The 13,530-nt window shown below is 38.9% G+C and overlaps 1 protein-coding gene across 2 annotated transcripts in view; it reads right to left on the bottom strand.

Annotated features, from left to right (window-relative positions):
* Positions 1 to 13,530, bottom strand: part of LOC111582257 (fibroblast growth factor 14-like) — an 80,672-nt gene that overhangs the window by 41,748 nt on the left and 25,394 nt on the right. The window contains exon 1 of one of the 2 annotated variants that reach the window (XM_055008159.1): positions 2,949 to 3,627. The exons of the other annotated variant lie outside the window; for it this stretch is intronic. Coding sequence (XP_054864134.1) covers positions 2,949 to 3,141 — 193 coding nt within the window. The 5' untranslated portion in view covers positions 3,142 to 3,627. Of the gene's footprint in view, positions 1 to 2,948; positions 3,628 to 13,530 lie in introns of those variants that run through there. 2 annotated transcript variants of the gene reach the window in all.

Raw genomic sequence — 13,530 nt, 5'->3', positions numbered from 1 at the left:
TGTCAGTTCAGATTGCCGCTCGCTACACATTTACAGATTTAAATTGCAATTTTCTCATTTTTTACGCCGTATATCATTTAGGTAAATTTCCACTGGAGTGTCCTCAGCAGATACCTGAAAAAGTGCAATGGGCTTCAGCTAATGAAGGGGAGTTGATTTTAATACCCTCCGGCGTCGCTAAACTCCTCATCCCCGTAGTGAGTTCTCATTTCAGCGTCTCCACGATCTCATCTGGCGGTCGCTATGCAGACTTCATAACTGAGGCTGAGGGCACATCTGCATTTCAACATCTTCTTTGTGGTTCAGCGGCCTCCCCAGCCACCGAACCAAAGCAGCCGTTAACCTCACGTTCCAGAGATACTTGAAGACTGTAGACCAGGGGGGTCAAGTGTAGATTTAGAAAACTATACATTTAAAACAATTCCTAGACCATGACAACTTGTTTTGATCACAAAGTAGAATACTAGATTGCTCGTTGTTCTTTTGTCATTTTGTGTCTCATTTTTGTAATATTTTGTCTTGTTTTTGGTCTCTTTTTTTGACTGACTTTTGCTGTCTCATGGTTTTGTCGTTCTGTTTCTCGTTTTTGTCGTTTTGTGTTTCCTTTTTGTCTCGCTTGTGCATTTTGTCTCATTTTGTCATTTTGCTACTTTTTTGTCTTTTTGTTTTGTGGCATTTGTTTCACTTTTTGTCATTTTGTTTCTCACTTTTGTCGTTATGTGTCTCATTTCTGTAATATTTTGTCTTGTTGTTGTTGTTTTTTGTCTGACTTCTGTCATTTGGATCATAAAGTAAAATACTATATCATTCAGTTCCAGATAACTGTGACTAAATGTTGTGCTCCTTTGTAGACACTCTGTGAGCTGGAAGTTATAATGTGTAAATGATAAACTGAGGCATAATATTGTTGAAATTTAATTTATTTTTCTTAAGAAATTTCAATTTGTTCATGATGTTTTGTGAAAAGACAATTCCTTAAATGTAAATACTTTCAGAATCTACTTTTTTGCACTAAAACAAAGGAAACTGTAGTTATTTATAGGTTATTATGCTGTGATTTTACTGGTCACTTTAGATCAAACTGCACTGAATGTGGCTCAGGAACTAAAATAAGTTTAACACCCTGCTCTAAACACTTGACCTGCATTTTTCCTCTCATTTCTTCCTCCTATAAATATCTATATTTTGCAGCATTAAGTAAATCTCATTCTGATTGATAGCTTTACCTGCCAGGCAGGACAGAAATCAAGCAGTCACTTTTTAATCTCACTGTTTTTGAGGAAGAAGCTGCTGGAAATGTGATTTACGGTCGCTTATCTTCTGTAAACCTTCATGTAAAATGTATTTACGTGTAGGAATTAGAGCTGGAAGTGTCAGAGTGTACATCTGTCTGATATATTACAGTAGCTATACCAAAAGCCAGTATTTTTGCAGCAGTGATTACTTTATAAAAAAAAAATTGGCAGGACCGTCCTGTCCGTCAATGAAGAAGGTAAGCAGCCTCTTAAAAGAAGCTGAATCCACTGCAGGATTTAAAGACTGTTGAGTTGAAAAAAATCCTCCCACACCACAGTTCTCTGCTCAGATGTCTAATTACGAATAATATCAACACACACAGACTCACTGTGGACCAACTTCTGTCGTATCAGAAGTGGTTTTCGGCTTCGTATTGGCTCCACTCGATATTATAAAATTTCATGGAGTAATGATCAGTCGGGTGTCTCCTTCACAGAACCTCTGGAAGACAGTAGGGATGTTGGCAAACCTCTCTTTTCGCACAAACACACACACACAGATTGTGGATGTTGCCAAGCTTTCACCAGCAGCTGAGAACGCAAGAGGGAAGGGAGAAAGGAGAGGAGAAAGAGGAGGAGGGGATCCAGCCTGTTCTCCCAGAAACGAAAGAAAAGATGGAGGGATGAAGAGGTGGGAAGAGGATTAGAATGGAGGGTGGCAAAGTGATGAGATGAGGAGGAGGAGAAGGGTGTAAGTGGAGGAAAGAGGGAGAAAATGGAGCTCAAAAAGAGGGATAAAAAGATCCAAGATAGGTGGGAAAGATTAGGGTGTGGAGGAGGAGAAAGGAGGTGAGAGGGGAGAAAATGAAGGACAAGAAAGAAGGAAAAGTGAGTGAAATGGTTAAAGGTAGAAAGGAAAAGGGAGATCTGGAATCTGACTCCCAGATTCCACAAATTCCCACCAGAACGAACCAGTGGAAACCACTTCCCCTTCTCCCCTCCATACGCCGTCACCTGCTGGGTTCTCACACAATCAATTGATTACAAACGGCACTTATCATCTCCGCTATTGAACGCTCACTATAGCGCACAGTCACAACATTCTCATTAATCTGCATTCACTGCCGTATGGAATCACTCCTGCTTCCACTGAGATCCGCTCCTGTGATTTGACAATGACGTTAATTTGGATTTGAGTGGGGACTTGAGAGCCGAATGATGGGGGGTGATTTGACTTTTCTGGCCTCTTTGCGAAGAAAAATCATCTTTTTTTAATTCAAAGAGAAAATGATGGTCAGTTTGTTGCTGTCGGTGTGTTTTTGATGGATGTTGGTGACAGGGCACTTTGAATTATGAGCTGAGAATGAGAGAGTGAGGTAGAGACAGACAGACACACAGACAGAGAGAGAGAGAGACTAGACAGACTAATCTGTGGCTTCAATAATGGATGTACCTGGAAACTACTGAACCATGGGGGCACTACGAGACATGACAGAGTGTGCGTGTGCGCGCGTCACCACAGAGAGAAGGGGCGAGTCTGTCTGTGAGCGTGTGTGTGTATGTGCGCGCATCCAGGGCGTGAATGTGAAGGAGACTGTGCGTAAAAGTGGATGCGCCTTTCTGCATTTCTGTGTGGAAGCGCGTGTGCATGTCAATATATTTGCAAGTGTGCGTGCATGTGCGTGCACGTGCCCTGTCCCCCCCCCTCCACACCTTGCCTCCTTAGCCGCCTCTTCTTCAGTCCAAATATCCGGACTTTGGAGAAGATGTCGACCAGGTTCCCGTTGCACAGCCCCTGCTTCTTGCCGGGGCTCTTCCGCCGCCGGTGAGTGGTCGGTCGGTGGGCGTGTTGCTCTCGCGCTTGTCGCTTCTGCCGGATCAAACCGCTGGCGATGGCCGCTGCCATGTCTCAGCCGTCTCCGTGCCGGCGTCTCCGGTCTTCTTCGGTTGTGTCCACCGGAGGAGGACGGAGCGCAGACAACAGCAAACCTCCACAGTCTCCGCTCTTTTTTTCTTCTTTTTTTTTACCGGCTATAACGGCCCCATACCTCAAAGTCTACAGTAATAAACACTTGACCTTACTGCATATTGTCTCCCGTTGAGGCCACAGATGTGGAGCCGGTTACCTGTCCGTCACGTCTCACCGGTCTGTCCGTCAGTCAGACCGTCACTGAGCGGCTCCTCCGAGAGATTTCTGCGGAGCCCGGTTGCCATTTGGAGCCTCCATGGGTGAACCGGAGACGCCTCGAGAAATCACTTGTGTCCTTTTTTTGCTCTAGGGGTGAAAACAAAAAACAAAAACCGGCCGTTTGTATTCCGCTGACCGGAGCGGGAGGCGCGCGTGCCACCGCGAGCCGCTCGAGCTGCGTGAAACTGGCGAGAGTCACCGAGAGCGCGACGGGAAGGAGGGCGGTGTGAGTTTCAGAGTAAAGCTGCACCCGGGAGGACTTCTCTCGTTTCTCACGCGTTAATGATGAAAGGGAAATGTTTACCCTTCCACCAGCGAGCTGTTTTATTTATACAACAAGTCATCATGCACGGAAAAGTGCATGAAAAAATGTAAATAAATCAGAAAAAATATTTTAAAGAATAATTATAACTGACTATAACATTATATAAAGACAAATCATTTTAAAAATGAAAGATAAAATAAAATTTAAAAACTGACAGTATTGACAGTTTGGAGCAGACATAATTTAATTTAATTTAGGTTAGGTTAGGATATTATTTTTTATTGCTGCCCTCAGTGGGCTAGTTTTAATCTAATCTATGTCATTAAAAAGAAGAAAATATATAATAAATTAAATTGTTATTATTATTATTATTATTATTATTATTATTATTATTATTATTATTATTATAGATAGAATTAAATAATAATTAATGAATTTTTTTAGAAAAAATATTATTTTTTTATTTCTGAACTAGGACACACCAAATTTTAAATACATCAACTGTATTATCAGTATGATTTCATACTTTTTATTAAAATGAACACTAACTGGTTATTTTTTTCTCCTGCATTTTAATCTGATGACCATTTAGTGAAGCTTTAGTTCCTTATTAGCCTTTATTTCTATTTTAGTATTTATCTAGCACATTTATATTGCCTACAGTTAATTCTGCTTTTACTTTTAGTGTGTTCATATCACTCTGTTTTTTTCCATTGATGCTGTACTATACTGCATGTACTAATAACATTTTTACTGCTAAAATTACCAAATTGCATTTTATCGGTACTCTGTACAGTAATAATTACTCTAAATATGCTTTTTTTCACATGTCATGTTTAGATAGATTGAATCTGACAATTCAGGTGGAAATAAATGTTAATGTATATTCAATTCAAACACTTTGAATCAGAATTGGTTGGTGTTTTCAGAAGCTAGCGTCCATTAATCACGTTTGTTATTTTGAAAGTAATGACCGGATGTCCTCGCGATGGTCGGTCTGTGCGTCTTTACGCACGAAAACGCGAGCGCTCGGTGGAACCACACACCTGCTGGAGCCACGCGCCCAGCCAGCGGTCACACACGCGCTCTGGAAAACAGCTGGTCATCGTCATCCAGGTGTGTGCGCGTGTCTGTGTGTGGTATATCCATTCTCATTTATTACCTTTAGGTATATTTGTGGTCTGTAGGTTTTGTTTTTTTTAGTGTGTCCTCTCAGGCTTTCTGTTCTATAATTTAAGATATGTTTTATCAGCAAATTTCAGTATTTTGTAAAAGTACTGTATATTTTTACCTCCCCTAAGCCCCTAAACGCTCACCTGTGTCTATTACGGTTACATATTCAGCACATTTTCCAATAAAAATAATCTCTTTCTATATTTAAATATATTAGTTGTGACTCTACACTGCTTCCTCTAGAATATGCAGATCTATAAATCTCCTGCAGCTCGAGCACACCAGCTCACACTGCACAATGTCTGGATGTCATATTGGAGTAATTCGATTGTGCCTTTTCTGACCAGAAACCTATTCAGAAGAAGAACAATGACGAAGAAATCCCCATTGATTCTTTAGATTTGCTACTTATGAAACCCTGCAGGTCTGAATCCATGTTTTTGACACTAAGCTTTGGTTTCGAGTTGGAAATGCTCAGCTGCTTATGTCACTCATGATGAAATATAAAAAAAAAAAAACACCATATGGGTATTTTAAAAAGGTTGATTTGTACTGGAGGGGATCTAGTGACGTGAGGATCGATCAGACTGAGATTGTAAGGAAGTCAGCACCTTGAACTCTGTCATGTTCCCGAAGCATTTTATTTACCATGTAGCAGATTGCGTTTTCCTTTAAAAAGAGGCCTTCGGGGAATACTGCTGCCATGAAGGGGTTTACATTGTCTGAAGCAACGTTTAGGGGCACTACCGTGCAAAAGTTTGGGGTCACACAGACAATTTCATGTCTTCCATGAAAACTCCCACTTTTCTCCATGTGCTAACATAACTGCACAAGTGTTTTCTAATCATCAATGAGCCTTTCAACACCATTAGCTAACACAATGTAGCATTAGAACACAGGAGTGATGGTTGCTGGAAATGTTCCTCTGTACCCCTATGGAGATATTCCATTAAACATTTCCAGCTACAATAGTCATTTACCACATTAACAATGTCTACACTGGATTTATCATTCATTTAATGTTATCTTCATTGGGAAAAAAAACTGCTTTTCTTTCAAAAATAAGGACATTTCTAAGTGACCCCAAACTTCTGAACGGTAGTGCATGTTTTAAAGTAATGTCCACTTGAACATCCCAGAGCTTCACACTGCCTCTGCTGGTTTCCTGCTGAAACCTCCTCTCCAGGTAAACCACCACCAGGACGCCCAGCATATGCTCTCGATGGGTACACAGGGGTCAGCAAGGGCCAGTTTTTCCTCCATTTTTGCACCAAATCACTTATTTTCCTTCCTTAGACCACTTTTGGTGGGTCCCAACCACTGCAGACTGGGAGAACACCACAAAACCAGAAGATTTTTTGAGATTATCATATCCGTCCATCACAGAGGCCCCTTTTCAACCAAGCTGGTTCCAGTGCTAGTTGCTAGCAGTTCTTTGTGTTTCCACCACCTATGCACTGACTCCAAAAACTGGTGCTTTTCAGACACCACCTCTTTGCTGGGCCAGAGTTAAGAACCGAGGACGTCACGGGCTGGGGGCGGGGTTACGGTGACCAACGATCAATGGCGGAAACACAGAACGGTCATTTTTTACCCTCCTGTTGTTCTCATTTACAGGCACCAAAAAATATTGTTTCCTTGTCTGAAAAAAATCCAAAAATTCAGCAAAAACATTCCCCAAATTTCTGAAAATTTGCAAAACCTCCAGGAAGAAAATTCCAATAATTCCTTAAAAGTTTTCCTTAAAAGCTTTATTTTAGAAAAAAAAAATCCCCCAAATGTGGCAAGAAAATTCTTGTAAATATTTTCAAAAAATGAGTAAAAATCTTCCAAAAAATCCTAAAAATATCTAAAGTGATTAAATATATATCAGTAAAACTTGTAATATTTTCTTAAGAACATTCACATAAAAATCAACCAAAATCCAGCGAATTTCGCTGGATTTTGGTTGATTTTTCTGTGAATGTTCTTAAGAAACATTTTCAACATTTCTTTTTTCCACCAAAACATGTTTAAAGATTTCCCAAAAATGTTGAAAATGTGCACTTTAGAGGTTTCACTGTGAAATATATTTTTATATCCACATTTTCAAACTTTAAAATGGGTCAATTTTGACCCGCAGGACGACACGAGGATTAAACAGCCGAGCGAGTAGTAGTGTTTAGTGTTGGTGTTTTGAAAACAGGTAAATATGGACGCCAAATCCAAGCAGCAGTGGTCTGAGGAGGAGAACCAGTGCGTCCTGGAACTGTGGTGTTCATATGAAATTTAGTCAGAGTTTTTAAATTTAGTTTAGAGGAGGCAAGCTGGTGTTCGAAAAGCCTCGACCGACTCCTCAATAAACTTAAAAAGCTCAAAAATGACTACACGGACCAGAAAACGGACCAGTGGTTGGCCAAAACAAGAGTCTCCATTTTGACCTGCTGCATTCCGTGACTCCAACCGAGGCCCTGAACGCCACAGTCATGTCAGTGGTCCATGTCAAAGTCACTAAGATTTTTACCCGTTTTTTTCTTCCCCTTCCAACACATTAGCTTCAAGATCTGTTCTCTTGCTGCCTAATACATCCCACTGATGGACAGCTGCCACTTTAACAAGATAATCAGTGTTTTTCACATCACCTGCAGTGATTTTGTGCTGTTTCACTGTAGCTTTCTGTCAAAGAAATCACATTACCCTCATTAACTTTTGTCACACTTGTATTAATTGTATTTTAAATGTGTTACTGAGATGTTGAGACAGATTTCCTCACCTCACACATCCCTGCTGTCTGCCTGCATGCAGCTCATGAAAAGCCGTCGGAATGAATGGTTTAAAAAATGCAGGAGGCTGTGGGCTCGATTGGCAGGCTGATAAACCACACGGCAGCCTCACATGTCTGGTTCGTCTACTGTACACGTGCTTAATTATATTCCAGGTGTAGGTTTTCCACCTGTAAGCTGAAACTGCCAGGACTGAATACAGTACGCTCACATTTCCCCTGTGATATAACAGGTGTAGCTCTTGTATATTGCATGCACAATCCCACCAAGTGAAAGTATTATTTTAAAAAGTTAAATCCTGAGTCAAGTTTTGCCTAAATTTCCCAAACCAGCGTGAATTTGTCTTTGCAGCGCTGCATGTAGGTCAGCCATCAGTCCAGAATAAAGAGCTGGGCTGGGACCCAGCTGGACACAAAGAACACTGAAATGAATTTCTTCCTTTCTTCTGGGGAAACTGATATCAAAGAAAATCCCCCTAAAACCTCTGCCAGTGTGTCTGTCCATACCATGAATAATGAACCACAAGGGTTGAACCTTCATCTTATCAGGGAGCGGCACAATTCATCGAGCTGGCACGCTGTAATTCCCTGCAGATATCTGACAGCAACGACATTGATATTTGCAGGCACAATATGCCGCTTCAGTGCTTTAATGTTTTCGTAGAACTTCGTCCAACACTTTCGGTGACGGAGCAAAAAATATATCTGGCCGTAATTTAATTTAATTTGCTTTGGCTGCCTATAACTCCTCTAAGGATTCCCCCGGTGTCTTTGGTGATGCACTAAAACTTCTTTAGACGGTGGAACTTCTTTTGCAGCAGAAATACACATGAAATTTATGCTCCCGGTCCCAACTTCACAGTGGAATAGGTTGATTCACTGCAGGTTTAAGCCTTTTGATTCCTGTGTAGATTGTTGCTGTTCTTCGAGCCATAATAAGACTAAATGGCAGAAGAAAACTGAGGTGTGGATCAAAAAAAAAGGACTTACATCAAAATACGTCAGTTATTTTTATATATATATATATATATATATATATATATATATATATATATATATATATATATAAAAATAAAAAATCCAGCGAATTTGAAAAAAATACTAAAAATACTGAAATATATATAAAAAAATAATTTTAAAATAATAATAAAATTGAGCAAAATTGAGCAAAAAAAACCCCTAAAATCATTTGGAAATACAGAACTTTTTTTTATATATATATATATATATATATATATATATATATATATATATATATATATATATATATTGCTCATTAGTTCTGTATTTCTAAATGATTTTAGGGTTTTTTTTGCTCATTTATTTATTTATTTTTTTTTAGTATTTTTTTCAATATGTGGGTCTTACAGGGTTAAGGGCAGCAGGTGGAGCAGATTAAAAAATAATCTGATGTGAGGCTTGATGACTTGGAGGCAGGTTGGAACATGAAATATTTTAGGTTGCTGATATTTCGTGTGTGTATGTGTGTGTGTGTGTGTGTGTGTGTGTGTGTGTGTGTGTGTGTGTGTGTGTGTGTGTGTGTGTGTGTGTGTGTGTGTGTGTGTGTGTGTGGTATTCATAGACACATACATGCAGTTTCTTTTTTCCTCATTGAATTATGATGCATTTCTGGCCTCATTCCCACTAGGTGGCAGCAGAGCATGTCTAAGAGACTGCAGCTCCCTGATAACAGCATCTCATACATCAGGGGTGTCAAACTTTAAAAAATTCTCTTTCAGGTTCTACATTCAGCCCAATTTGATCTCAATTGACCAGTAAAATCACAGCATAATAACCTATTAATAACCGCAACCCCTTTTGCGTTTGTTTTAGTGCAACAAAGTCCACATTTAATGATCTTTTTACAAAATATTATGAACAAACTGAAATTTGTTCAGAAAGATAAATTCAGTTTCAACAACATTATGCCTCACTTTATCATTTACAGTTATAGGTATCTGGAACTGAATGATATAGTATTTTACTTTAATAAAGACAAAAAACACAACAACAACAAGACACAATGTTACATAAATGAGACACTGACAAAAGCAAGAAACAAAATGACAAAAAATGAGACCAACACGAAACAAAATAGAAAAGGGACAAAAAAAACTTGACAAAAAAGTCAAAAAGCGACAAAAAAATGACACAAGCGTGAAGCAACACGACAGAAATAATACACAAAACGATGAATAAAGCAAAACACAGAATGAGAAAAATGAGACAAAAAACAGAAGCAAGACAAAAAAGAAACAAAACAAGAAACAAAACGCCAAAAACGTGAGACGAAAGATAAAAGTCAGGCAAAAAAATAGCCAAACAATACAAGTGAGACAAAAAGGAAACACAAAACAACAAAAAAGATTAAAAAAAACAAAAACAAGACAAAACATTACAAAAATGAGACACACAATGACAAAAAACAACACAAACGACACGAAACAAAACAAAAAGACACAAAAAATTAGACAAAAAAGTTACAAAGCAACAAAAAATGGATACAAACAAGACAAAAAATGACAAAAACATGAAACAAAAATCTGACAAAAAACAACAAATACAAGACAAAAAATACAAAAATAAGACACAAAACGACAAATCGAGACATAAAGTGACAAAAAATGTGACAAATGACAAAAAAGAGACAAAAACAAAGTACAAAATGACACAAACAAGATACAAACGACAAAATATTATAAAAATAAGACACAAAACGACAAAAGCGAGGCAAAAAATACAAAAAATGACACAAAACGGGACAAAAAATGAAAAAGTGAGAAACAAAACAACAAAAAACAGACAACACAAATGAGACAAAAAATGAAACACAAAGCGACAAAAAACGTGAGACGAACGATAAAAGATTGCAATTTGCAGACGGTCCCTGTGCACTCCATAGACACCAATGTTATTCCTGCAGCTGAAAGACAACTACTTTTGATGAAACTGGCCTTGTAGCACATTGTCTACCTTACAACGATTTGAAAGAGGTGTCGTGCCAGTGCCATTTAAATATATCTCTCTTCCTTGTCTTTCTCCCAGACATTGGGGGGGAAAAAGAACAAAAAAAGAAGAGAAGATGGTGTGTGTGTGTGTGTGTGTGTGTGTGTGTGTGTGTTTGTGTGTGTGAAAGAAGAAGATGCGTACACGGTTTTATCCAGGTCAGCCCAAGTGAGGGAGTTATGAATAAATCAAAGCTACATTTACATTAAAATTCAGCTCTTCGCCTGCTTTTTATAACATCCCAGAAAGGCGGGACGCAGCGCTTAAACTTCAAAAGGAAGAAATTCTTTGCACTCCACTTATGTCCGCCCCCTCGGAAAAAATATCTGCACAATCCAAATCTTTGTGCTTCGGTGGTGTGCAGAAGAAACAAGAACACACAAGGACTGAAATATGCAAAAATGACAAAGGATGAAGGCTTGTGTTGTCCATCCAAATCTCCCTGCACTCCTCTAGTTTATTATATTTGGAGATTTTCTGCATGCTTGTTATATTTTGGGTCTGTGCAGAGGCAACAGCGCCCTCTACAGGCACTAAAGAGGAACAGCAACCTTTCTCCTCTTTTTAATCTATTGTTTCCTTTCTTACTGTAATACAAATACAGTTTAGATTTGTATATGATTCTTGATTTCTATTCAGTGATTCTAGTAACTGTGGCTTATTAATGATGGGTACAATAATTTTTGCATTGGAAATAATGAGAAATGCTCATTCTAAAGCTCATTTTAGGGCTTTAAACCTACTTGTGTTTCAAATATCTGTCATACCGTTGTGTTATGGAGCAACTAGTCGGCAGCTGTCTCTTCACAGAAACAAGAGCTAAACTTCTCTGAGAAGATCTTCTAATGCTCCATCATCATCATCATCCGCCTCTTTGCACCATTTTTTAACATGTCGGTGCATAGAAAAATATTCTATTTGATTGTAGAACAGCTGGGACGAGAAAAGCAAGCCGAAGGGGTCGGCTGGCTGTGTTGGAGTTGTTGCTGACACAGATTTCATAGAACATGTTGTCGGTATTTCAGTGGAGTAATCACTTTTGTTGCTACTTTTGAAAGGTTTTTCATCCAGAAATCCTTCACCACACGTACCAACTTTTGGGTGCTCGCAAGATATCCAAAGTTTATAGTGGAATTAGTAGGTTGGTTGGTTCATTTCCTGAGTAGTTTTAGATCAAATCACTACTAGAGACTACCGCTCAAAAGTTTGGGGTTACTTAGAAATGCCCTTATTTCTGAAAGAAGAAGCCACCTTTACTGTCATACGATGCATTCATGTCAAGGTCCCATACTGTGATCCTTTGTTAGCAAATTAATCAAAGTCTCTTATGGGTGTTATCAGTGTTTCAGCTCTAAATACTGCAAAAGGTGGTTAATTTTACCATCATGTTCGCTTGAAGTATACATTCATGAACCCGCAGTGTGAGGAGAGTTTCAGAAAACTGGCCACAGTCCAAAACAGCATCATTATCCTTAATAAATGGTCAAAATGACACCATTTGTCAGACAGAAACTGTAAACATACAAGAATTATACAGATTTGACACTTTCTGACAGTTATTGATCCACTCATCTGCGACATGCTTTTACCAAATCTCACTTTAAACTGATGATATTTCATGTCTCATTCAAAATAATTTGCCTAAAATGAATCATTTACATCACCTAGATACTGTAAAAAAAACAAAGAATCTCTCTATTCATCTTCACCCGACAGTCAAATGACAAAACTTCACTTCTTTTCGGCTGAACTGCAGGCAATGTTCATACAGAGCAGACAGAATGTAAGAAGTATAATATTTATAGTACGCAGAGTCACCTTTTATCCAGTATTGATAAGACCTGTGGGAACTTTGATTTAGGAATTTTTTGAATTTTGTAAACTAAAAAGTCAAAGAAATTCTAAATTCAGCTCTTTCCCTCCCATTTTTATGACTCATTTAACTGTTAGGCTGCACAAACGACATTGTTACGTTCTCTTTGCTTCTCACCGTGATTTTACTGTTTCCATCGAGGTGCAGGACTTTGTATTGCTGTGAAAAATGAGCCCACAGGGAATAAAAATGGAACAGGAGAACACCCAGAAACTGCCGAAGTGTTACTCAATAGTTACACCAGCTCGGCTTCTGCCTCCTTCTTGCTAAAACTCAAATTTTACACCTAGTCAGGAGCAGGCGGAAAGTCAAAGTCTAGGCTAATTCTGTAGTCACGACTTAGGACGACACAGCTTGTGACACAGAAGACAACGGCATCAACAAGTGGGCAGAGTTATGAACACACACCTTCATAAATCACAGATACCTGAACTAAAACTATGTAGAAATCCTGTTTAAAGAAATACAGCCTCAAGGGCTTTACATAAAGCAAGAATGTGACAAACGCCTCTGTTGTACTGCATGTCGTGAACTTCTTTGTAAACACACAGAAAACAATGATCAGAACTGAGCAGCCGTCTTCACCCTCCCACATCCATCATGTTCACTGCTTCTGCTCAAGGTGGTTGAGCCGTTTTTGGTGGTTGGATGCCAGTACTGTACAAGAACTCCTTTCTGTTTGTCCTTCCTGGCAGGCAGGGAGAGCACTTGTTTCTCAGACAAAGAACTTTTTTTTTGGATATTAATTAGGTTTATTCGTGTCTAGTTGCTTTAAAAACATGATGCTTTGGATTGAAAACAAAAACCTAAGGCCATGCAAACACTCCACTGTTACTTTAAATCTGATTTGACCAGCATGTGTTATGTGTAATATGTTATACTCCATTTTTGGTCCCACAAGAGGAGCCTAAATGCTGCACTGCTACAGAGCAAACCTGAAGCTTAACCCTTGTGTTGTCCTGCAGGTCAAAATTGACGTTTGAAAATTGAAAGTTTGAAAATGTGGGGGGACAAAAATTTCTTCTGATG

Source organism: Amphiprion ocellaris, chromosome 24, assembly GCF_022539595.1.
Source record: "Amphiprion ocellaris isolate individual 3 ecotype Okinawa chromosome 24, ASM2253959v1, whole genome shotgun sequence".
Lineage (NCBI taxonomy): Eukaryota > Metazoa > Chordata > Actinopteri > Pomacentridae > Amphiprion > Amphiprion ocellaris.
Note: the sequence above shows the minus strand (reverse complement) of the source record. Positions and strands in the feature narration are given on the sequence as shown.